At 40.6% G+C, this 26910-nt stretch overlaps 1 protein-coding gene across 1 annotated transcript in view; it reads right to left on the minus strand.

The window, feature by feature from the left end:
- DNAH5 (dynein axonemal heavy chain 5) overlaps positions 1 to 26910 on the minus strand; it is a 259158-nt gene that overhangs the window by 182251 nt on the left and 49997 nt on the right. The window contains exons 2-9 of the mRNA XM_012790275.2: positions 13204 to 13338; positions 10191 to 10275; positions 6683 to 6843; positions 5809 to 6030; positions 3858 to 3995; positions 2664 to 2840; positions 917 to 1030; positions 158 to 265 (exon numbers count right to left, since the gene is read on the minus strand). Coding sequence (XP_012645729.2) covers positions 158 to 265; positions 917 to 1030; positions 2664 to 2840; positions 3858 to 3995; positions 5809 to 6030; positions 6683 to 6843; positions 10191 to 10275; positions 13204 to 13338 — 1140 coding nt within the window. The remainder of the gene's footprint in view (positions 1 to 157; positions 266 to 916; positions 1031 to 2663; positions 2841 to 3857; positions 3996 to 5808; positions 6031 to 6682; positions 6844 to 10190; positions 10276 to 13203; positions 13339 to 26910) is intronic.

The raw sequence follows: 26910 nt of genomic DNA on the forward strand, positions 1-26910 counted from the left end.
CCCGGAGATTGAGGTTGCTGTGAGCCAGGCTGACGCCACGGCACTCACTCTAGCCTGGGCAACAAAGTGAGACTCTGTCTCAAAAAAAAAAAAAAAAAAAAAATTGACCATTGACAAAGAAATATAAGTAACCATGAACTCTACACTATGCACTTACCTTTACAAACAGAGATGTGATCTTCTCAGAGGTGTTATAGTAATAAGAGATATTATAGATCATTTTAATTGCATTTATAAGTGTAGGAATAGCATCAATCATGGATATCTGGAAGATACCACAAAAGGTTTTCAGAAAAAAATATCAAATTCAGCAAAATTCTAATTTTAATAGTCTAAACATTGTTTTCATTATAATAAATTTTGAGAGTTTATTAAATGCTTTACATAAATATATTTCATGATAATTTTAGTATTTTAGTCATATATGGTTAATAAATGTTATTTCAATGCAAGAAATATTAACCTGCTGTTGCAGACAAGCAATAATAAGTTAACTATTAACTGTTATTAGTGATGAATTGTTAATAACAGTTAATTTTGTAATAAATTAAAGCAGGCACTTCCTAAAGCTAAAAGATTTTTTTTAAAAAACTGACCAATGTCTTTTCTCACAGTTCTTTGGAGTATATAGTCAAGAACATCAATTGCAATATTTAATGGAAAACGTAATATGCAACAAATGTTTTTAAAATATACCATCTCTTCTACATCTTCAATAGATAGTAGATAGATTAGAGATAGATATAGAGATCTATTGTGTGTGCATATGTATATAGATATAATTTTCTTGAGAATAAAAAGTTTCTAAGACCTTTCCATTAAACTGCAATATCTATGAACCAAAATTTAATACTAAATTAAGTTAGTACAAAGAAGGGTCATCAGGAGAGTCAAAGAGTAAAAATGCTTAACTCACAGGATCACTGCTGTACAAAGGGTCACAACATTTTTCAAGTGTGTACAGATATTTAACATTGTCCTTGGCTTCGTTAGCTGCGTCAGTGATTCGAATATCTGTCTCCCGCCAAGCCTGAGCACAATACAGAAAAGCAATTTTAATGCAAATACTAATAGAGAAACTTCCAACATCACAGCTGCCAGGAGTCACCACAGGTCCACTGAGCCAGACTTTCAGTGTGTTCTTTATATCTTGCATAAAACTGAATCCAGAGGGGTGAGAGATATTGCTACACAGAAGAACAATTTAAAACTTTTGACTAAATTTTCAAAAGCATCCTTTCCAGGCCTTCCCTTTTGAGATCTATCCCATGACGAGCACAGAGCATCAAAAGGGCAGCGCCTCCATTTAAGCCCATGCCTTTTCTCCCTCCTGCTACTGGACCCATTTTGCACTTCACTCCCATATTTTCTGTATTTCCCCTGTTATAACCTGAACTTCCTTTCCTATACCCCTATACTTTTGTTTATCCATTAAATGTAGTAATTACTACCTGCCAACCACATGCTGGGACTGTGCTATGAGCTAGGAACTTTAAAATAAAAAGATAATCTAAAAGTGGATGAAGCAAAAGGAGATTATTTAGCACAAGTCAATACATTCCATTGACTTCATGGAAGTTCTAGTGATATTTCTGAACTGTATTACAAAATCCACCTCTCCTATTTCTTTGAGCAAGGATATAAGATGAATCCAGAGCAGATTTATTGAAACAAAATATTATTGATTATGTAAATTACTTGCAAGGACCAAAATATGCAAATAACTAGTAACATCCATGCAAATAGCTCATAAAGAGTCTTTATGGCACAATGTCAGAAGAGTTAGGCAGCCTCATGATGGTCCCCAATGATCACTGGCTCCTTGTGTTCATGCTCTTGTGTCATTCCTTCTCCTTGATCCTGGGCTGAATCTAGTGTGACTTGCTTGCAATAAACAGAATATGACAAAAGTGATGGGATGTCACTGCCTGAATTAGTTTACATAAAGCCTGTGACTTCTGTAGAGGGTGTTCTCTTTATCTCTCTCACTTGCTCCCTTTAAGGGAAGCCAGCTGCCATGTCAGAAGCTGCCCAGTGGAGAGGCCCATGTGGCAAAGAACTGAAGGAAGCCTCTAGCCAACAGTCAGCAAGGAACTGAATCCTGCAGCAACCACTTGAGTGAACCTGGAAGCAGCTGTTCCCCCAGTTGAGCCTTCAGATGAGGCCACATCACAACTGTAACCTCCCGAGAGACCTTGAGTCAGAGGCACCCAGTAAACTTTACCCCATATTCCTGATCCACAAACTGAGATAAAAATATGTGTTGTTTTAAGCTGCTAAGTTTTGGAGTGCTCTGTTTTACAATATAAAACTAATATACCAGAACTAAAAAATAAACATGAATAAGGTATGTTTTCATTATTACTACTTCTAGCTGATCTGAATACATCATATATAGATATATAAAATTATATTACCCTGCTATGTCTTAATTACATGCAATACCCTCTAATAAAACATATACATACATGGACACCAGCCAACAAATGTATTTGATCCAAAGGCCAGTTCTACAGTATCCAAAATCATATGAGTGCATAGTATACAATCTTAAAAGCTTGTCCCAAAGATATAATAACATTTTTCTGTTCCTAATTACTCTGTGACATGAGCATACACAAAGAGAACTCTCATTCTCATTTCATAAGGAACTGGCTGACGACCTTCAGCAGTTTCGACTTGGCCGCAACAAGCACTGCCAACACAGCCTTCACGTCGGGGCTTTTCAATTGATCCAAAAGGTAGTTAAATTTGGAGAGTCTTTTCTTCCAGTGCTCCAACTCTGCTCGTGGCCCGACGTCATCTGCTTCCTTCCGCAGCTGATTGTTTTCAGCAAGAACCTGAAAATGCACAGGAAAAACATGAGCCATTGAGAGGGGCTGGAGATTTGAAAGTTATACACAAGCAAAAATTAAGCAAATGAATTACGCTGTCTGAATCATGCTGTATTTGTATCCATCGACATGCTTTGAACGATAGCCTTTTACTGACTTAATATGTATCCACTTTTAAAACTGTAATAAAAATGTATGTGACTTATTCTAACTGAAAACTATATTTTTCCCATTTGAGAATAGTTTATATTTTGGGAGATTTTTTTATTTTATTGATACATAATATTTTACATATTTATGGGGTACGTGTGAGTGTTTGTTACATATATCATAGAGTATGTAATGATCAAGTCAGAACATTTGGGGTATCTATCACCTTGAATATTTATCACTTCTATGTGTTGGGAACATTTCAAGTTCTCTTTTCTAGCTACTTCAAAATATTAATATACAATATATTGTTGCTAACTATAATCACCCTGGTCTACTATTGAAAACTGCTTACTTAATGAGTTTTAGTGAGCTTTTGGAGGCCTTGACCTCAGGAAGCTTTCTTAGCTACTTAGCTTACTGTATAATCCTGGAACAATATAACCCTGAAAATGCCATGCCTTAGGCTAATTACTTTTAATTGTATTTACTTTTCCATGTAATGTCTGCCATCATTCCTTCATTTAGGACTTTTCCAAAAATGTTTTTTTTAAAGGTTAAGTCTCCAGCTTTCTTTTGGAGGACACACTGAATTAGAAAACTCCTCATATCCCTACAGTGGTTCTCTCCAAAGTAAATTAAACCTTAAGAAAAAAAAGTGTGCAGTGCATGCAGCCTTCTAGTGATATATTTCATCCCTTAGAATTCTTGCTATGTCTTCTTAACTAATGACTATCTATGAAAGCCACGCTGAACCTCTCACCTTTTCAAGGACTTACAGTAAAACACTTAGGCAAAAGGAATGCCACCTCCTTCCATAGGCTAATTCAGTGACGTGGCAACTGAAACTGACGTTTGGTTTCTGAAAATTACCTGCTCCGTCTGTTTGATCCACACTTTCATACAGCCCTCTACTTTTTCCAGTGTCTCAGGGCTACTAGCAAGAGTCAAGTAGTCCATAGGTTCCTTTAGGGTTTTCATATCAAATATGTCACACTTTTGAAGGTTCACCTAGTTAAAATGAAAATTAAATAATAAGATGAGTAATTTTTAAAACACCCACACACACAGGGCTCTGTGTCCTTTCCTTTGCTATATTCTCTCTTTTTTTCATAGTTTATAGTTTTATATAAAAAGATCAGATATAAGACAGCAGGGTACTTAGGAGACTGGCATATCCCTGTGAATGCCAGCTATGTGGTTATATTTGTACTCCCTTTGCTATATTCTGGCAGAGCTCTGGAAGCCATCTGGGCAGCACCTACCTCCACCACATTCCTGTGTGCCTGTGCTCACACCGCCCCAGCCTGACGGACCTTCTAGCTCTCCTCCCTGATCCTAAAAGCCCGCCGACCTCCCCAACTAGGAGAGAATGTCTCCTCCCACCTGCAGATCCATCCCAATTTTTAAATATCTCTAATACAATATGAAGTGGAACCATAAGAAAAAACACTGCTTTTTTTAAAAAAGGGAATGCTAACAATTTCCTTTGTTCCAACCTGCATTTTGGTCTTGCCTGAATCTTAATTAATCACAAATATAACTCAGATGTTAGCTGAAGTCATCCCGTGTCCATCTTGATAAAATTTGCTCAACTCTCCCATTCCATATACTTTGGAAAGTGCAGTGACCCTCTCAATCTCCCAATATCCCAGTAGGATCAGTGTTCCCCGGAAAAGAGGGAAGAGTGTTACATTGTCATCGCTACGGTAGGATCCATTCCGATACCTCCCGTAAGTGTCCAGTCTGGGCTCTGTCATCTTTCATTCATTCCTTTATCCCCTCTTCTCTCTCTCTTTCTCTTTCTTTCTCTCTCTCTCTCTTCCTCCTTCCCTCCCTCTCTCTCTCTCCCACACACACATACATGCACAGACACACACAAGTGTGCATCCACAGCCCTCCATCCCAAGTAATCATAAACACAGACTTATTATAGATAGCACAGATCGTATGGAGCTAAATCCCACATTTGTCAAACTTACTCTTTTTTTTTTTTTTTTTTTTTTGCGACAGAGTCTCACTTTGTTGCCCATGCTAGAGTGAGTGCCGTGGCATCAGCCTAGCTCACAGCAACCTCAAACTCCTGGGCTCAAGCAATCCTTCTGCCTCAGCCTCCCGAGTAGCTGGGACTACAGGCATGTGCTACTATGCCCAGCTAATTTTTTCTATATATGTATTACTTGGCCAATTAATTTCTTTCTATTTATAGTAGAGACGGGGTCTCGCTCTTGCTCAGGCTGGTTTCGAACTCCTGACCTCGAGCAATCCGCCCGCCTCGGCCTCCCAGAGTGCTAGGATTACAGGCGTGAGCCACCGCGCCCAGCCTCAAACTTACTCTTAAAGGCCCTTTTAGACATTGGCTGAACCAGAATCCGACCCGTTTTCTCCTCTTTCCTTCTCCAGCCTCTTCGGGATTTCTTCCCACTTCTACTTGCCACCCGACACACACATACTCAGACACGCACACACACACACACATACACACAGGCACACACACACACCACTCCAGTCCCAAATTCCTTTCATTGGCGGATGCACAGGCATTTCATACTCTTGCTTGTGCAGTCACACATCTGACTGAGTAAAACCCTACATCACTGCCAGCATGCTTATGGAAGCCCCGAATGCATTAATCATTACAGACTGTAGCCATTTAAATCTAGTCACTACCCTGTCTTAAAGGGTCAATGAAATTGCCTACAAAATTTTTCCAAGATTTGTGACATAGGGGAATTAAGACCATCTAAGAGAAGCATCCCACACTTACGTATTGTGTTTTTAGACCCTTTGATCGTTTTTAAAGGAACAACTTAGTCGTTCTTACCTTCTCCTTTAAGCTCTCCTGCGCACCCCACAGGACACTCACAAAGCCCTCCAAGGAGCTCAAGAACTCCTGCCGAATGCTGGATGCTTCCGGAAGGCCCTCGAGCTCACCCCAGCCGTGGCTCGTGGCCTTAAGCGCAGGAATGAAGATGTCTGACAGCAAACTCCTCACACTATTTAACAGGCCTCCATCGGCCGTATCTAGCATGTTAAAGCTCACCTCCTGGAAGACAATTAGGAAACCCGTTATTGTAAACACGATGTGCAACTACAAGACAGCTACTGGGTCATTTCTAAAGGTTGTTAATGAACCAAATACCCAGTAAATTATTAGTTCAACAACCTGGTTAAGAAATAAGCTCTATGCTATTCTCAATTGTAATCACCAAAATAAAAGCATGAAATAAGTAGTAACACCAGATGTTTACCACTTTATTTGCTCCAAGAAGCTAATGCACCCTTCAGGGAGCAGAGAAAACATGTGCCAATGCACTTTGCACGAAAAATAAAGTTATACATCTACTTTTAAAATCTTATGCTAAAATGTATGAAATTTGCCATTAAGTAAATTATGTATGGAGAATGCCTTTTAAAAAGAAAGACTTCATTGTTAGAAGATGTCATTATTAGAAAACGCACATAATGTTCTATCAATTTTTGTTAATAAACTGAACATTAAGTCCTCTTACTCCAAAGACTTAAAGAAAATGTCTTCTTAATTCCTTGCTTTAAATGCTCTTAAAAACATACCTCTTTGAAAGTAGTTTTTTTATATATATTGTTGTGAATATAATGGTTGTCTCCACAGGAGGGACATTTTTGTGCAGTTTATGTGATTTTGGTAACTCAGGGTAAACGATTACCACTGCCCTTACCTGGTGGATGTTCTCAGGGGTGATGGCTTTGGAAGGGTCAGTCCTGATGAAGAACACACACACCCCGATAAGGGCCACGTCTTTTCCCTCAGTCACGAACACCTTAGGTTTTTTAATCTTTCCGGAAATAAGATTTACCCCTCCTGGAGAGCCAAGTTGTCCTACAAATGCAATAGAGTTTTAGTTTCACAAATGCTATTTGCATTTATATCCTCTTGCCATGAAATTTCCTTGTTAAAGTATCGCTGTTGATGACTTGTCCCTGTGCCCTACATGGGGCCACCCCTGGAACAATCTCTAGAGGGAGTCCTAAAGAGATCTAAAGGAATAGGTTTGATTCCAGATCATGGGTTCATTTCAATATTGTTGCTCCAGGGGCAGCGAGAAAGGATGAAAGAGGAGAAAGTATCCATTGGCGTGTGCTGCATTCCTGGCCCTCTGCCAGGCCCCGTGTGCATTGCTAACACCCGCAACTCCGAGGCAGCTGTGGCCTGCTCCAGGTCAAACAGCCAACAGGTGGGAGAGCCAAAGTCAGAAATCCAGCTGGGACTACAACACACAGAACCTCTTCCGCCCCAGCTGTAGCTGGTTGGCCCTTCAGTATACCACTGTAGTCAGGGTGAAGCAGAGGTGGGACCACGCCCTGACGGCTAGCGTGTGCTCTAGACTCAGACCCCCAGGACTTCAACCTCAGGCTACACTTCCCGACCATGTGACCTGGGCAGGTTACTTCATCTTTCTGTGCCCTCAGTTTTCTCATCTTAAAAATGAGAAGAGGAATACTAGAACTGAATATCTTGAATTATTGTGAAGATTAAATGAGTTAATACACGTAAAGCCCTTAGAAAAGCATTAAAAAAATACTAGTTCAGTAATTATGATCACTATTAGTACTGGAAAATTCATCTTTGCTTGTCCAAGCATGTAGTTCATTGAGTACATCCTTTAAGCACAGAATATGCTCTGACCTATTCCACTGTGTTCTCATCTGCCTGAGAAATGTTTAGATCTTCAGATGAACTGGTAGCTCAATCAAGATTATTGGGGTGGGTAGATGGTGTAAATGAAGGACTTTGGGGAGGGTAGTGGGCTGGATGCTGAACCCTAAAGCTCTGGGATTAGAACCTCGTGGAACCTCCCTCGGGCTCCTCCTCCTGATTGTGCTGGGATAGAGAAGGTAGGATTGGGACTTAGACAGTGAGCCCCCAATAAAAATTACTAGATGTTCTCTTTGTCTCTCTCTTTCTCATTCAAAATTGTGTCCCACTTCTGACTAACACCACCTGGGTCTCATGAGTAATAAAATGTTAGACAAGAAGTTTCAACGAAGGCACCAAGATATGGAAGATATCAGACAACAAAGAGAGTTTTAAGGCCAAAAACTGTCCCACAGAAATTTCAAAGTAATTGTCCTAGAACTTAGTAAACATTCCCCCTCCTCCTCCATTAGAATCTGAAAAGATCAAGGGAGTGTAGACCAAGGAAGGATTTTGCAAGGACAGTTATGCCATGTACAGGGTAGGGGTGTGAAGTGTTCCTACTGCTTCCTCAGGTCAGGAACGAGATGTCAGCCGTCCCAGTTTGCCCACGACTGAGGGGTTTCCTGGGATGTGGAACGTTCCATGCTAAAACCAGGACAGTTGGTCACCCTGGTTAAGAAACAGGGTCTTCAACCCAACCAACGTAAGAGCCTGATTTATGTCTCCTGCAGTTTAAGAAGAAACTGGAAGGGGATATGGCACCTGCCCAGGAAATCTAAACACAGCGTGCAGTAAGAGAGACAGATAGAAACTGGGCTGAGCTGGGAACTAACGGCACCTCTACGAAGGCAGGGGTGACAGGCATAGTGTTTGGAGGGAACCAAGTGGGGGCTCCCCTGAAAAGAGCCAGCCTGGAGGAGCCACCTTAAATCTTGCTCAAAAAAAAAGCGCCTGAGGGATGATGGGACAGAGCTACCGGGACTGGCGTACACCACCAAATTATAGAGGCAGGGGGCGGCGGCCATTATGAGGACAGGCCATCAACATGGGACACACGGTCTGTGCTCCCAGGGGTGACCTTGGGAGGACTCACAATGGGGCCCACAAGAGCAGGGGTAGAGAGTGCGAGGTCAGCCAGCCCACAGCTGTGCCAGTCTAGAACAGACTTTCCTGCCCTCCGTACCTCTTGCCTCTGCCCTGCTCCCAACACGGACAAGGCATGGAAGAAGCCGCAGAAGCAGAGGAGCACCACACTCCTCTCCCACTGCAAACCTCAACCTTCAGAGGCCCTGGCTGTGGGGAATGGAGCCTCAAAGGTGAGGATGGGAGAATTTCACTTTTGATCAACTGGACATTTTTTCACTTTTGAATTGAGATTGCGTTTGTAATTTGAAATGACCATAGAATTTTTTTTTAATCTAGCAATATCCATGAATGTCATAGGATTGCCTGAATTTTGATCCAAAGTCAGAAGAACTACTGCCACTGAAAAGGTTTAAAGGAAGAGTGACAAGCAAAAATAAACTTGCATTTATGTTTACATCCTATGAACCCTTCTTGCTTCAGGTAAAATTGACACAGGAAGGCCAGCTTCACCCAGTGCACAGTTCATGGAAGAACTTGATATTTCATTTGAGCTTATGGTTTACAATCTGGGGTAGAAATCAAAGCAACTTTCTTTTTTTACACTCAAAACATAATAAACTTTCTGAACACAAAATATCAAATTGATAACTTTGAGAGAATGCCAGTCAGTTAGAATTTGCATGTATAATTTCTTCAGTTCTTAAACAAAAAAGCATACTCATACTCTATGCCAAGAGTAATAACCTACTTTCCTTTTTTTTTTCCAAATGGGTCATAAAAGGATGTATATGATACTTTAATATATTAAATAATATATTTAATAACATATTCACTATGTTCCTAGTTTGGCCTTAAAAGTTATATTAATCCACTTAAAAGTAGAATGAGATGTGCCAGTTGAATCCATAGAAAGATTTGCAAATTTTTTAAGTGAAAATGCTAAAAACTATCATTTGATATTGCTCATTTAAAACAGCCAGTAGGAAATAAACATAACATGGTATCTAACTGAAAAATTCATGTTACACTTACTGCCAATAATTCCTATGTTAAAAAGAAATGATGCCTGTATATATGAGAAACAGATACTCCTTAGAAGTTCTAGAACATAATTACATAGAATGAACTAGAATATAAGAAAAGGAAGTCTCCAAACATAATCTACTTTATTATTGCCTTATGGCCAGCAAAGCCTGAGAAGGAAAACAAAAGATCCCCCATAAAGTCAGAAGAACCAGGATAAATAACCACCATTACCTGTCTTCTGTCCTTGTGGTGAAGACAGAACCTCTTCCACAGGGCCACCCTGCCACATGTATAGTTCCCACCTCGCCCCCCACCCCAGGTATAAGAGTTCAGTTCTCACAGAGGCGTTCTTCTGCAAGCCACCCTCGAATAAATCTAATGACACATCAGATTATGGCACATCAAAATTTGGATACCTGTTTCTGCTACCTCCACATCCTGATAGTAAAACATAAGGTGACGGAGGCCTCCAACTGCAAAAAGTTGACCAATTCTTTCAATCTGGGGGGAGAAAAAGGCAAGGGAATGACTTTTGTTCTAAATTAGAAATTGCACTTAAGTCAGCATTGTTAGTATTAAAAAGTAAAATTACTATCATCTTTCTTATTCAAACAGGACTGTATCTAATGCATCCTATATGGAAGGAAGCATTGTTTTTCAACATAAAAACCACGAAAGAATAAATGTCTCACCATAGCAAACATCCATTCAAAAAAGTAATTTAATTAATCATAGAAATATTTCCTACATGTGCACATTTGAAAAGAGACTATCCCTCCGTTTTTGCTAATTCCCTAAAGTGTTGAGCTGTTGAAGGCAGATATAAATATAGATGAGTGTTTCATTTTCAGTCAACAGCAGATCAGAAAGAGAGAATAAACCTTTCAAAACTCAGTCTAACCCACTAGAGATAATTAATATGAAATTGCAATAATCACCAAAAACTGCCATGGGGACAAACGTGACTACAAACACTCCTTCCAGTGGCAACTGAGCACCTAGTCCCACCCACGAGCCTCCCTGTAAGTCCAGAGGTCTGCTCCCCTGGCCTGCTCCCAACAGAAGTGCTTGCTTTAAACAGTCGATAGCACAGTTTGCAATTCATACGAGAAGAAAAAGAGTAAAATCTACACGCCCATTAGGATGGCTGCCATCAAAAACAAGGAAACAGAAAATAGCAGGTGTTGGTGAGGATGTGGAGAAACTGGAACCTTTGTGCACTGTTGGTGGAAATGAAAACTGGTGCAGCTGCTGTGGAAAACAGAATAGGAGGTTCCTCAAAGCAGTATAGGAGGTTCCATGAGATCCAGCAATTCCACTTCTATGTATATATCCCAAAGAATTGAAAGCAGGGTCTCAAAGAGATATTTGTACCCCTGTGTTCATGGCAGCATTACTCACAATAGCTTCCACAACAGCTGGAAGCCATGGATGGATAAACAAAACGGGGTATACGTATACAAAGAAATATCATTCAGCCTTAACAAGGAGGGAAATTCTGGCATAGGCTACAACGGGGAGGAACCTTGAAACCATTACACTAAGTGAAATAAGCCAATCACAAAAGACAAACACTGTATGGCTCCATTTACATGGGGTACCTAGAGTACCCAAGTTCCTAGAGACAGAAAGCACAGCGGTGGTTGCCAGGGGCTGGATGGAAGGGAGATGGGGAATTGTTGTTCAATGGGTACCAAGTTTCTGTTTGGAAAGTTAAAAAAAGGTAGAGCTTCTAAAGATTCATCATACAGCAATGTGAATGTATTTAACACTATCAAACTGCACATTTAAAATGGTTAAGATAGTAAATTTTATGTTGTGTGTATTTTACAATGTAAAATAATTTTTAAAGGATAAAATCTAGCCTGAAAATGTAAATGTGAAAATAAGCCCCCTTTCCCTTTCCATCACTCTATAGATAAAATGTTAAACTGTTCTATTTGCTACATTTCCTTGATTGAGGACGCCACAGGGATGAGTAGGAAGGACTCACTAAGATTATTTTCCAGTCCAAGAATGTCGTGATGGAGATGCCTCCATTGTAGCCAGTACTAACACTCCCACCCTTTATCCTTGCTTGAGAGCCTCACCAGATGCTTTCTTAAACCTCCAGGTTCTGATGTTCCTGCATCCTGAACTTGACATAGCAGCTTGACTTGGGATTCCTACAGATCAGAACTTTTGCCCACATATTCCACCTGCATTACCCCAAATCCAGATGTCTGGATTGGGAAGCAGGTACAGTCAAGCATTTTGTCTCTGGTGCAATCTCCCCAAATGGCCCTGTCTCCTCCTATGCCTCCATGTTTGGGGAATAATGTTATCTCCCTCCTGGTATTATAAAGATTAAAATGAGATCATAGATGAAAATCACTGAAAACAGGGCCTGATACGTGGTAAACATTGTTAGCTATGAGGAGAAGGAGGAGGAGAAGGACATTTCCTCAGCTCCTGCTTGGTTCACCTGGAGTTTACACATTTTAGTGTTATCCACTCTTAATTGTTCTCCTGAGTCCTATTAACCCTCCAGAGGAGCCCAGCAGGAAGGAATGAAGCCAGTGGTGAGCCGGAGCCACTTGTACTGGTCCATGAGATCCGATTGATCACAACTCTTTGCAACTCAGCACTCAGTAACATCATGATGGTGGGCTTGAAACAGCCAGGGCAGGAGTATTTACACCACAGAAATTGGCAAATGCTCAAACTAGTGCCTCCTCCCCGCCGCAACCCTGCCCAAAGCCAGTTGTTAAACATTTACAAGCCTACCACCAGAAAGGATCATAAACATAGTAGGCAACCCTGGCAAAGGAAAGGGCTTGCTTGCTTTTCTCATGCCTAATTAGTTTTTTTTAAAAAATCCTATCATAGGGCTCCTGATATGCCTTTCTCACAGCCCAGGAAATTATATCTTCCCATATTTTGGCCTTCCCCCTCCAAAATCAATTCACACCCTGGGTTTTGGAGAAAAATCATAGCAGAAAACGGAAGTCCTGGCTAGGAACAAAAGTAACCAGATTCGGCTGCCAAACCACAGTCAAAGCCAGAAAATCATGGCACACTTTAGTCTCCAATCCTAAGACAGGATAAATGCAAAAAGGATTAATCAGCAGCTTGAGAAGAGACTGTGTTCCCCAACCTCAGATCCCAAGATGGCATGAGAGCCTGGCGTCACCGCATGCAGAGAGACGCGGACATTGCCAACAGAATCGTGGAACTCAAATGGCAATCATGAGTTCCCCTATTCAACCTGGAGAGCTAAGAGTCCTAAGCTCATTGTGTCACTACCAGTACGGTAGTGTCGGAATAAAGACCCGTCCACGTCAAAACAGGCACCCTCTGAGGCACAGCACAGGGTCCTCCCACAGGACAGTGTCACTGACAGTCTGTGCCCACCATAATCAAGTCAGTGAGAACCCAAATGCATCACACCTGATTCCCCTCAAGAATGGCATCCTCCACTTCAGCTTTGTTCAGGTCCAGGCAGGAAGCCACAATCGCCAATATGTAGTCATGCCTGGCATCCAAAAGAGCCCGCTTGGCCTCTTTCTCTTCCTTCAGTCTTTGCTAAAAGAAAAGAATAAAAATGTTACATGGCAACTGCTGTTCTCAAATGGATTCATTTGGTAATGATTTCATGCTATTGTTGTTTTTTCAAGTCTTAGGTATTCAGATAACAGACAGCTTAATGGTACCAGTTTTTATGTACTATCTTATATTTTTAGAAATAAGGTTATTTCTCTTATGAAAATAAGGTGTGCTCATTGTGTTGAAATTGCATAAGATAGAGAAACCAAAGGAAGAGATAAAAATCATCTGCCATACAGAAATTATTACTGTTAACATTTTGTTCTAAATCTTTACAGACTTATTTCTATGCATATATAAGCATTCAACATATAAACAAAAAAAAGAGATCCTCATTTTTGTAAAATGCCATTAAAGTAATATTTTTCTACACTACCTTTGTTTTCTATACATTCATGTGTGGTTTTGAAATTAATTTCTGAATACCAGTACTTACTTTTTGAGTATTAATTGCTAATTATAATAATAAAGAGTACTTAATGTAACTTATGTTGGCAGTTTAAAGCATATCTTTTTTATGTTCTATGCTTATATAAACATATGCAAACATATGTGCACATCTATATTTATATCCTCTCATAAAATTTTTTATGCATTTCTCCCTTAATCACAAACTTCTTTCTAGTTTAATACAGATTATTCCAACCTGTGTCATAACTGCAAAATATTTAATATAGATATACCATAATTTATTCAACTATTTTGTCATTGGTGGACAATCATCTTCCAATCCAGTTCTTGGAATAAATACATTATCTTTAATCCCAATCAGTAGCTCCCACTAGGAAGAGGAAAGGTAGCCCCTCAGGATCCCTTTTATAATCAACAAACATTTATTAAAGCCTAAATATACACCAGTACTGTAGAGGCTAACACTACCCAGTAACCTCAAAAAAGCTCATGGCCTGGCTGGCAAGATGTGAGCTGAAAGAAAATGTGAATATGACAATTGGTTTGATGGTTGCTGTAGGGGCATCAAATTTATGGGTCTCCAAATGCAGAAGCATTTACGGGTCTTTGGAGAATGCACGAAAAAGAGGATCTCCCACTCTAGCCTGGGGCTGAAGACGGGTAGAGGTGGGGATGGCAGGAGAGCTTGCAGGAGGAGGTGGCTCAAGCCTAGAGTTAAAGCAAGGCTGGCCATCCTCCTAGGACAGAGTCCTATCTGCACATAAAAAACCAAGAGGCATAAAATAAATATAGCACATTCTGGAAACCACAAGGCAGTCACGCTGCCTGAACAGAAAAGGACTAGAAAACATAATAGGAAATGTGAAAAAAGAAGTCAGATCATAAAATATTTTGCAAACCACATTAGAGAGTTTAAATGTTATCTGAAGTCCACGGAGAATCAGTGGTGAGTTTCAAATCAGGTGACAGAGTTGTTTAGCTGTCAGTGCAGCATCGAAAAATCCATCATTCTGACAGCAGTGTGGAAAGTGGATGGGAGCTTTGCAAGCCTGGAGGCAGTCAGGTGGGTTACAGTGGCATTCCCAGAGACAGAGATACAGCCCAGGCTGAAGCAATACAACCATGAGAAGAGCTTTTGGATGTGTTGCATATAGAGGTGAGTCAATACACAGGGAGACGAGATGAACAGACCACTGGAACTTGGATCTGGAGTTCAAGGGGAAATTGAACTGCAGATACAGTTGTGCATGCAGGTTCTCAATCCAGCACAATGACTTTATGGGCCAGATAATTCTTGGTGTGAGGGGCAGTCCTGTGTGTGCTGTGAGACTTTTAGCAGCATCCTTGGTCTCTAACTTCTAGATGGCAGAAGATCCCCACCACCAAGTTGTGAGAATGAAAAATGTCTCCAGACATTGCCAAATGTCCCCTGTGAGACAAAATCACCCCTATCTTGAGAACCACTGATATGATATAGACATAGACATAGGAGACACAGATAGATAAGACTGTGAATATAAAAGCTACGATGTGAATGGTATCTTTTGAAGTTGTGCAGTACAGAAACTGCAAAACTAAGTCAGCAGCCCTTTCATCCAGCAGATATGGTACATGCATGCTAATTATTCAATAAATATTGTTCAAATGATTCAATAAATAAATAAGCTTAAAACATAAATCCAGATATTATTTTCTAACCAAGATATGAAGATGAAAAAACAACACAGTGAGGAAAACTAGGGAATGCCAATATGCTGGGAACAAGGAGAGAAAGAAATGCAAATGGAGAAGGATACAGATGAATGTGCACAGAGATAGAAAAGGAACCAGGAAACAGCAGCATCAGTAAACCATAGAGAGTGGCAATAGTATTAATGCTACAGAGGATGGGCTGGGTTCATTAGGATAGCTTTAGGGATTGTGTTTGCAAGATGGCTGCAGCATCCCACAGCTCTCTTGCGATGTAATTATTCCCATAACCCATCAAGAAACTGACTGTATTTCCCCTTGAATTTGGCAAGCCCTATGACCAGTTTTGATCAAAAGAATCTGGGGGTCTTTGATTTGGTTCTCACTTGTACTGTTGTTGGCGTATATGAATGCCTCTGATTTCTGTGTATTGATTTTGTATCCTGAGACTTTACCAAATGCATTTATCAGATCAAGGAGTCTCTTGGTTGAATCCTTGGGGCTTTCTAGGTATAATATCATGTCATCAGCAAAGAGTGAGAGTTTGATCTCTTCTGCTCCCATTTGGATGCCCTTAATTCCACTCTCTTGTCTGATTGCTGTAGCAAGGACTTCCAGCACTATGTTGAATAGAAGTGGAGATAGTGGGCAACCTTGTCTAGTTCCAGTTCTAAGTGGGAATGCTTTCGATTTTTCCCCATTCAGTATGATATTGGCTGTGGGTTTGTCATATATGGCTTGTATCATTTTTAGGTAAGTCCCATCTATGCCTATTTTGTTTGAGCATTCTTATCATAAAAGGGTGTTGAATTTTGTCAAATGCTTTTTCTGCATTTATAGTAACAAAAAAAATAAAGTACCTAGGAATATAATTAACTAAGGAGGTAAAAGACCTCTACAGGGAGAACTATGCAACACTGAAGAAGGAAATAGCAGAGGATGTAAACAGATGGAAGAATATACCATGCTTATGGGTCAGCAGAATCAACATTGTTAAAACGTCTATACTACCCAAAGTGACCTACAGAGTCAATGCAATCCCTATTAAAATACCATCATCATTTTTCAGATATAGAAAAAATAATTTTATGCTTCGTATGGAACTAGAGAAGACCCTGAATAGCAAAATCAACCCTAGGCAATAAAAACAAAATAGGAAGGATCAATTTACCAGATTTCAAACTATACTACAAGGCTATCGTAATTAAAACAGCTTGTTAATGGCACAAGAACAGAGACATTGACCAGTGGAACAGAACCAAGAACCCAGATATAAAACCATCCTCATATAGCCAACTAATCTTCGGCAAAGCAGACAAAAACATACACTGGGGAAAAGAATCCTTATTCAATAAATGGTGCTGGGAAAACTGGATAGCCACATGTAGAAGACTGAAACAGGACCCACACCTTTCACCTCTCACAAAAATCAACTCACGCTGGGTAACAGACTTGACCATTAGGTGTGAAACCATTCAAATCCTAGAGGAAAATATTGGAAATACTCTTCTAGCCATTGACCTAGGCAAAAAATTTATGAAGAAGACCCCAAAGGCACTCACAGTAGCAACAAAAATAAATAAATGGGACCTGATCAAATTAAAAAGCTTCTGCACAGCCAAAGAAACTGTCAAGAGAGCAAACAGACAACCCACAGAATGGGAGAAAATTTTCGCAAGCTACACATCCGATAAAGGACTAATAACTAGAATTTACTTAGAACTCAGGAAAATCAGCAAGAAAAAAATCAAACAACCCTATCAAAAAGTGGGCAAAGGACATGAACAGAAATTTTTCAAAGGAAGACAGAATAAAGGCCAACAAACATATGAAAAAATGCTCAACATCTCTAATCATCAGGGAAATGCAAATCAAAACCGCAATGAGATATCACATAAAGAATGGCCTTTATCAAAAAGTCCCCAAACAATAAATGTTGGCGTGGATGTGGAGAGATAGGAACACTCCTACACTGCTGGTGGGACTGCAAACTGGTTCAGCCTCTGTGGAAAACAATATGGAGATACCTTAATGTAATACAAGTAGATCTACCATTTGATCCAACAATTCCACTACTGGGCATCTACCCAAAAGATAAAATGACACTCTACAAATGGGACACCTGCACTTGAATGTTTATAGCAGCACAGTTCACAATTGTAAAGGTGTGGAAACAACCCAGGTGCCCATCAATACATGAGTGGATTAATAAAATGTGGTATATGTATACCATGGAGTACTATTTAGCTTTAAGAAACAACGGTGATATAGCACTCTTGTATTTTCCTGGATAGAGCTGGAACCCATTCTACTAAGTGATGTATCTCAAGAATGAAAAAACCACTTTAGTCACCAGCAAATTGGTATTAATGGATCAACACTTAAGTGGACATATAGAAATAACATTTATCAGGTGTCAGGCAGGTGGGAGGGGGAGAGGGGTCCTGGGCAATATATGTAACCTTAACATTTGTACCCCCATAATATGCTGAAATAAAAAATAAATAACCCTCCCAAAAAAAAGAATCTGGGGGGCCGAACGTGGTGGCTCATGCCTGTAATCCTAGCTCTCTGGGAGGCCGAGGCTGGTGGATCACTCAAGGTCAGGAGTTCGAGACCAGCCTGAGCAAGAGCAAGACTCCATCTTTACTAAAAATAGAAAGAAATTAGCTGGACAACTAAAAATATATAGAAAAAATTAGCCAGGCATTGTGGGGCAGGCCTGTAGTCCCAGTTACTTGGGAGGCTGAGGCAGGAGGATTGCTTGAGCCCAGGAGTTTGAGGTTGCTGTGAGCTAGGCTGATGCCATTGCACTCTAGTCTGGGCAACAGAGTGAGACTCTGTCTCAAAAAAAAAAAAAAAAAAATTAAAAAAAACGAATTTGGGTGAAGACAATGAAACTTCCTAGGCTAGTCCTTAAGAGATCTTCAGCTTCTGCCTTTGTGCTTGGGATGCTCCCTCAGAATTCAGCCACCATTCGGTGAGAAGCTCAAGCCACTGGGGAGACCACATGGAGGAAATACCAAAACAGTGTGGTCAACAGCCTCAACTGGTCTCCTAGCTGACCCCAGCACCGGCATGCAGCCATCTGAGTAAGCTAGCTTGGATGCTCCCAATTAGTTGGCCCTGGAGATGACTGCAACTCAGCCAATGCCCCCTGCAGCAGAAGAACTGCTCAGCTGAGCCCACTCACTCACAGGATCAAGAAATGATTGCTGCTGCTTTAGGCTCTTAAGTGTTGGTATGGTTGTTAAGCAAAAATGTATAATAATCTAGTTAAATTAATTTCATTGGTTGTTCAGAAATAAAATGGATGTAGACTTGAGAAAAACATGATTAAGAAAAAAGAAATATATAGACACTGAATATGAACTACTCTTTCCAGAAAGTTGACTCTAAAGTGATTTGAGAGTCATTGCTGGACCTATGCAATTTTCATTTCTCTGAAGCTGTGAGACGATTTTGTTGGGGCGGTGGGAGGAAGGATTAAAGCTTAAAAAAAATAAATAGTCTACCTATTTTATTGCCATTTTTCTAAAAAGGAACTATTATAACACAGGTCCTAACATAAAGAATACATTCCATAAATGTCAAATAGAATTCAATTTAAACCTCTTTTCAAATGTCACTAAAACCAGGAAGATGTCCTGTTGTTTTGAACTGTTTTCTACCTTCCTGGCAGGGAGAAATAAAAGACTTTTCTGTAAGTGATCTCTCTGAATTTGTACTAAATGTCTTTAACAGCTTGAGAACACGGAGGTCAACCAGGGAGCCAGGAATCCAGCAACAAAACAAATAAATGGCAAATGCTCAGTAGCCAAAAAGAAAAAAAAAAAGAAAAGAAGTAGAAAGCCAGAAGATTCAAGATGTAAAGCAACCAAAGGCTTCCAAATAATACAGAGATTTAAATAAGATTCTGCTATAGTAACACATTACTCTATGGCCCGATTGTATAAGATTCCAGAGGGGAAAAAAATATTCTAATGAAGGAAAAGAGAAATCAGTCCCAAAAACAGAAGCCTAATTATTCTATTTTTACTTAAATGTCTCAGAAGAAAGAAACTTCCAAAGCAGTTTTATGTATACAAAGCAAATTATCAACATGTTTTTAAAGTAAATGTTTTCAGAAGCTATATTAATAAGCATGTTAAGGCTTGAATATGGTCTTAAGCTCATTGTTCTGTCACCTAAAGACAAGTAACACCAAGTCAACCCTAATGAAATGCAGACAAAAGACCACAGTGTTTATCAGTCTCAACTTTCACTGCATTACATCAAGGTATCCTGATAATATGAGATTTATTTTTCACCACCACAATAAAGTCATTAATGTCAAACAAATATTTGGTGATCAGATCAGTGCATTATCAATCCACAGACTTAGCCCTGCAGCTTTCTGGTTGCTATGGAACTGCAGCAACAAGCAGTCAGGTGACTAGCTGTCTGGAGCTGGCTTGTCCCACCGGCCTTGGAAACGTCTGGGATAATTGGAGAGTGAAGGCAGGGTGGGGTTAAGATTAAAACATGTCTGCAATTTGTGACAAGGTGTGTCATTACCACCTGAGAATGGGAGAGTGGAGACTGGCTAAGGTACTACCTCACAAGAAAGGAGCACTGTCTCCCAGGCAGGTCAATCTCCATACATAAAGGAGCACTGATGTCAGAGTGGGGTAGTGGGGTGGTGGGTTCTAGTCCCAGCTCTGCCACTCATTGCAAGACCTCGCATCTGTCATTGACCCTCTCCAGGCTGCAATCCCCTCAACTCCAAAATCAAAGCGTTGGACTAGGTGACAACTAAGGTCCATTTTTTTCTCTAACATATGGGCTAGTTCTCATTGGTTTAGAAATTAATACAAACTGCAGACTTCAGATTTTAAAATACAAATCCTAATGAAGACCCCAGTGCTATGTGCTTTCAGAAAGCTGTGATTTTTCTCTCAAAACTAATCCATTCATACAATTTTGTTTTAAATGCTAACCTTTGCCTTTAACTCTGCAGAACCAAAGTCCCAGTCTACATGTTTATATACACAAACTGTGTATAAACTACACACATGATCAGTGTTGCATTCTGTCTCTAGGTTGATAATCCTCAACTATATGGGAACCTTTAAAGAAATGAAGATAAAAGTAAAATGGAGATAAAAGTCCCAACTTGGAAGATGTTTGTGAGGATGAAACTGCATGTGGTCTGGAGGTGGTACTAGATCAACTATTGATAGCACTTGAATTAAAATGGCATGACTGAGAATTTGACTCTGGACATCAAAATTTAGGTGAAACAAAACTTTTTAATAATGATTTTTTTTTGAATTATACAAATGTCTGGGCTCCCTCCACCCTTAGAAAGTGCCGCCTTGTTGGCAGGTTTGTGTCTGACCAAACACACCCCACTGAGCCTGTTGGCAGCCAGCAGAAGCAGATGGAGAATGGGGCTATTGGGCCTCAGAGCCCCTTTTTGTCTGAGCAGGGACACCCTTTACCCAAACCCTCCTGAAGGGGGCATTTTGCATTGTTTCCCCTGGTTGCATTGCTAGCTTTGCCATTCAGAGCCCCCTCTGCAAAGGTAACCCCATTCCCACACCTTCCAGCGGAGAAACGCCTCCCTCTCTGTCTTCCGGCTTTTCTGTTTCAGCCCACAGGGCCCCATTTCCTCTCCCAGCCTTTCCAAGAGAGGAGAGAGGCTGCTCTGTGATGCTTCCCAGCCCATCCCAGCCTGCTCTTTAATTGGCTGGGAGAACCACGATTTAGAAACTCTCTACTCCTAACTGTGCTTTCACAACTTACCTTTCTTTTCTTACTCCCCTTTCATTTCATTTTCCCAGGTGAAGGGCCACAGCTGCAGAGGAAGCACCGCACCTCCTTCCCGAATTAAGAACACTTCAGTAAAGTGGTTTCCGGAATCGAAGGAGACTCCACGCTGGCTAATCCCACGCACAGCAGGTGCTTTAGTGAAGCCCTCGTTTATTTAACGAGAGCCACACTCCCCCTCTACTGCAAAGAGCTGGCACTTAAAAGTATGCGGTACCCATCAGTTTTCTTGTGTCCAGGAATAAGCTCTGGAATCTTGTCTGTATTTTCACTGAAGTTTTTGGGGTCCCTAAATCTCCCCCATGGACTAACTCTCTTGTCTCTCATTGTTTCCAGGCAAATGAAAGATTCTCTCTTTATCATTTACTGTGTGTGAATTTTTCACCCAGGCCAACCGAAAACCTACTGTATGCATATCCCCACCACCACAAGCTCCTGTCATTCCATCATCCAAATTCTAACTTGGAGTTTTTTCCGGCACGCCACGTTTCTGGACCTGAAACGATACTCTGTGGACCTTCACATGGCCGTAGATTTGGTCTTCCCCTGGCCCCACGGTGGTTTCATTTTGAAATCAGAAATACCTCTCCTGTAGAAGTGCAAGAGTTCCCTCTGGCTGTCCAGGCTGGCTTTTACCTATATGCTCAAAATATATATGTCATCATTCACATGACAGATGGCACGGGAGTGAAATTCCCAAACTTCCCTCGCTCGTACAACAGCACATTGTGCTTAAAACTGGCTCCCTGTTAGAATCACCTGGGAGTTTTACAATACTGATGCCTGGGCCCCCACCTGTAGGAAGCTCTGATTTACCTGGTCAGGAAGGGGACCCAGTCATTGACATTTCTCAGAAGCCCCCCTGGTAATTCCGATGTGCGGCCCAGCCTGAGATTACAGCTCTAAAGGAAGTCCTTTTATGACTTGATCACGATTAATTAGTATGACTAGGTTTTCACTTGAGGTAGGAACTTAGAGAAAGTCCAAGGGCATAAGTTGTGGGTCCTTCTAACTCTAGACCTCTTTTTTCTCCTTAATGGAATTGTGCATAATTCCACAACCATAATAGGAAGAAGAAATTCAGCTCCAAACTCCACGGGGTCTAGAAGGGCTCTCGCCTGCTGTACCACAGAGCACAGCACTTGGTACAAAGTAGGCATTCAAGAGGTATTTGTGGAATGGATGCATTTTGCATGTCACAGAGAGTCACATTCTCCCAGGGTCTAGCTGTGGCATAGTTACGATGTGGGCACCTACAGGTCTTACCCTGTTAAGTCCGCAGAGTACTCACTGGGCCTTAACACACAGCCCCTTTTCCCTCCCCACTTCCCAGCTAAATCCTAGAGCCATTTGCCTTCCAGTGCTCCAAGGAAATTGTTTTGACCTGATATACATGAAATTTGTTGACCGGACCAAACAGGTCAGGGACTGATTAACAGATGATACTGAAAATTGTTTGTCTATTTTGTAAGAGAATAACAAAACCGACAGCCTTTCAGATTTCAAAGGATATCTGAGAGCAAAGATGCTTTTTGTATTGGCTTCTACTGCGCACCCACACAAATGATAGCTGCCCTCCTGCGGCGATTCCCAGCAGGGGAAAGAGGTGTCCCTCTTTCTCTTCCCCCACAGCTTCTACCCACAAGAGAAGCACTGTTTATAGAAAATCCCTAGCAATCTGAAAGTCCATGAGCAACAGTATTCCCTAGCATAAATGTATACATTATAAAACATGAACACTATGTATTCCTTCAATGGGGAAAAACTTTTTCACCATTTTAAAACCAGCTTTGCAATTAGGTGAATTTAACAGCCAAGAGGACTATCATATATCTTCCAAGTAGGCCTTTTTTCTAAAAGTCAATAAAGTCAACCAATAAAATGACATGTTTCGGTTTCATTTTTAGGGAAGTAAAGAAAAGCAGAAACCACAAATCTGGAATTCACGTCCATTGTACACATGTAACTTAGCACTAAGCATTCTTTATCTATGAGAAAAGCATAAAAAAGGCAGATGTCATATCTGGACCATATTTTTGCAAATAAGTGAATGAATATATACAGAAGTACTTCAAGTTTTTTCATTGAAAATGAATAGTGTTTATTATACAAGAGAAAAGATATGTGGCTTGACTTTTCTAAACCCATAGAGCTTATGGTATATTTAGCTGTTAGTGGCATGGATATTTATGGATAAAGTCAATTATCATATTACAGTAAAGTAAGTATAATATAGCATCATTACAATAATAGCCTCAGACAAAAGTTAAACAAATACAGACTTAATAGTTTTTATGTAACTTTGGAATCTTTCCCATTTGTCACTTCAGGTCACAAAGTTATAATTTAATAAACTGTCATGTCTGTTGGCAAAGATTCTTTACTTGGCCAACTTTAATCAGGCTCCCAAACCTTCTCCTAGGCCTATCTGTGCACTTCTTTGTAAAATTCAGTTTTAGCAAAAAACCCTATTAGGTCAGTTTAGCAAGAAACCAGTCCCCCAGTGTCTGATGGAGTTCCTCATCCTCCGCCATGCCCCAGGGGATGTCTGGTCAGCCTGGCCTGTCTTCAGCAAGAATCTTGTTAAGTCAGGTCGGCCAAAATCCCCCTCACTCCTGATTTTTCCTCTTAGTAATTTTCCATCCACTGATGCCCACCCTGTTCCATGGCTGCAAATTCCCAATTGCCCAGGCTGTATTCAGAGTTAAGCCCAATGTCTCTCCCCTCCTGCATAGGTCCTTATACCTATTTTGATGGTCCCAGATAAAGTCTTACTTACCATGTTTTAACAAATATCATTGAATAATTTTGTAACACAGTGTGCCAGATATAAAATGTGTAATTGTTTACATAATATACTGCGATACTATTAAGATAATTCTGTTAATATCCTACTTCAGTGGAGTGAACAAAATAAACCAGCATCCTAAATATATAAATGAAACCTCCAAAATATTTAACTTCCTCTCAAAATACAGCTCGTGTCAATGGAGAATCTAATTCATTAGTTATACCTGAGATTTCATAATCTATTGTAATGTTTCAGACTTGGGACTGAAATATAGGAAAAATGTCCGGACTTGTGAAATGTTTAATTCACTCCATTTATTCCACAAGCATCTATGAAGGCGTATTATATGCCAAGCTCTGTGTTAAGGGAAGGTTATTTAAAAATGAAAAGGATGCCATCCCTGCCCTCTGGGACTCAGAGTCTAGCAAGGGAAAGACACATGTAGGCAAATGTCATTTCACTACAGTGATGTGACAAGGACTTTCTAAGACACAGGAGTGAAGCACTAGAAAGAAGCACTTGGAAAGAAGCTCTCACCTCCTCAAAGTGTCAGGAGAGGCTTTCCAGAGAAGGAAACACTTGCACTGGTCTTAGAGGTAAATGTTTACCAGCAAACACGTTCAGGTGCTTGGCTGGAAGAACCTTGGGAAGGAAGCATCCGAATCTTGGGGCTCGGGCAAGTGAGGGGTGGCAGGTGGTAGAGGGCACAGCAAATGCGGAGACAGCACTCCTGCTCTTGTGGTAAAACAGCAGGCTAGCTGGAATCGTACAGGCTGCCGGGGACATAGAAAAAGATACAGTGATCAAGCCTGGCAGGAAGCACCCGTTAGTGTTGAAAACAGAGTCCTAGAGAAACCTCCAGTTTCTTCCAACATTAATTGGCAGTACTGGTAGAAGGAGTTCCAAATCCCTCTCTGTGCATTTGCATAATAAAGAGCTACTGAGTGGAGCCCTGTGCTAGGGAAACTCATTCTTCAATGTGACTTCCAAAGGCACGTCCTTGCATCTCACTGTCTGTGACCTCATTTCCAGGCTTACAGAACAGGAGAGTGATTTCAAAGAGCCTAGAAGACTTGCAGCCTAGAATCTGCCTTAACTTTCTCGTATCACCAACAGAATTGTATGGGTCTGAAAGAATACAAAGTTCCCAAACCACCCTGAATGTGTTTCTTCCCCCAGGCAAGAATCTTCCCAAAAGATGCAGCATCAATTTCTGCAAACAGTTATAATTTAGTAAGCAATGTGCAGAAAAGCCTACAGATGCAAATCTTTTTTTTTATTTGAAATATCAATGTGTAGCCGTATGCACCATGCAAAAAATGAGTAAACAAACATCTTTCTCACAAACTCATCAGTGTATAACGTTGAGCTTGTGTTAGGTATTTTTTCCACCCAGGTGTGAGAGACGATAACCCGCAACACATGTGCAAACTTAACAATCAGCAGCTCCTTACCGTTAAAACTCGGGTGACACTCTGCTTCCAGAGCTGTCTCCTACCGATCCTAAACATCACAGCAGTCTGTATACCATATGGACTGGCCAGAGTCAGCAATTCCAGAATAGTCTTCTAACTCCTGGGAGACGTACTCATCACCCAACAGGCTTTCAAATGAAAAGTCCCTGAAGGACCAGAATTTCACTTCTCCATTTCTAATTTGCATATATTATTCATTATGTTCACAGAATAAAAATTAAGAGTCCACCTACACTACCCCAGTTTTCCTTCTAGAGTCTCTGCCCTATGCCTCTCCTCTTTTCCAAAGCCTTGTGTTGTTAGGGTAATACTGTTTATACACAAAAGAGTTTAACTATGCCTCCTAATTATGTTTATCAACCCAACAAAGCATTTTAACTGCTCGGTTGCAACACAACTTCTGATGTTCTTTTAATTCTATATACTGCTAACAATAAGCTTTGAGTCAATAGAGATTTTTCAGTAGTTCCTTTGAACAATGAGAAACTTTAAACCATATCAAATCCAAAAGAAGAGAAGCCACAGCTCTGAACATATTGCTCAAGTCGAGAAATTCACTCTTGCTTTGTCTAAACAACTTTTCGAGCACAATTCACTGCCAGCATTGTGACTAATTGTGACTAATTGCCAGATTGGCTAATTGTGACCCACAGGAGCCATTTTCTCCCCCATAAAGAACTAGAAGCCTATTCCATATGCAAATAGCAAATGATGTTCATAAATTACTTGTGCTCACACAGTTGTACATACACATAAGCCAAGGTAGTTTATTCTACGGGGCCAAACGTCTTGATCGTCCTTACAGTGATGATAAAATGGGAATCACGTGCTTTAAGAGATCTCTTAAGTAGGTTTCTCTCATCACAATGAGTAAGACAGGACATTTAAGGTTGGGCTTGTTGAATCCATGATGTAGTCCTTGGAATTCAAGGTCCAACAACACAAATCCTATTAGGTCATCTAAAGATAATCAGGAAATTGGGAACTCGTCCTGGTAATATCCCACTATTCAACCTACTAGAGAATGACTTAAAAGCCAAGTAATTTTATATCAGAATATGGGAGATTCAACTGTTGAAAAGCCAATGCTGGGGTGTGGCCTCCAATGTGGGGTTAGTAAAGAGACAGCATTTGGACCTGAATATTATTTTGCAAGCCAATAACTAGAGCACAGGAAGTTCAAGTTTGTTTATAGGATATTTTTTACATCTCTGTGTGTTGGTGAGTTGCTGTCACCTGTTCTAATTAAGAGTGGTGAAGATGGGTGTCTAGACTCGGCATCCCTCTCCTCTGGGTGGCGCTGAAAGGGCACCAGAGAATGGCAGCCTGAGCCGATCCTCCTCGCTCAGCATGTCCTATTGGTCCCAAGAATCC

The sequence above is a fragment of the Microcebus murinus genome, chromosome 11 (assembly GCF_040939455.1).
Source record: "Microcebus murinus isolate Inina chromosome 11, M.murinus_Inina_mat1.0, whole genome shotgun sequence".
NCBI classification, from domain to species: Eukaryota; Metazoa; Chordata; class Mammalia; order Primates; family Cheirogaleidae; genus Microcebus; species Microcebus murinus.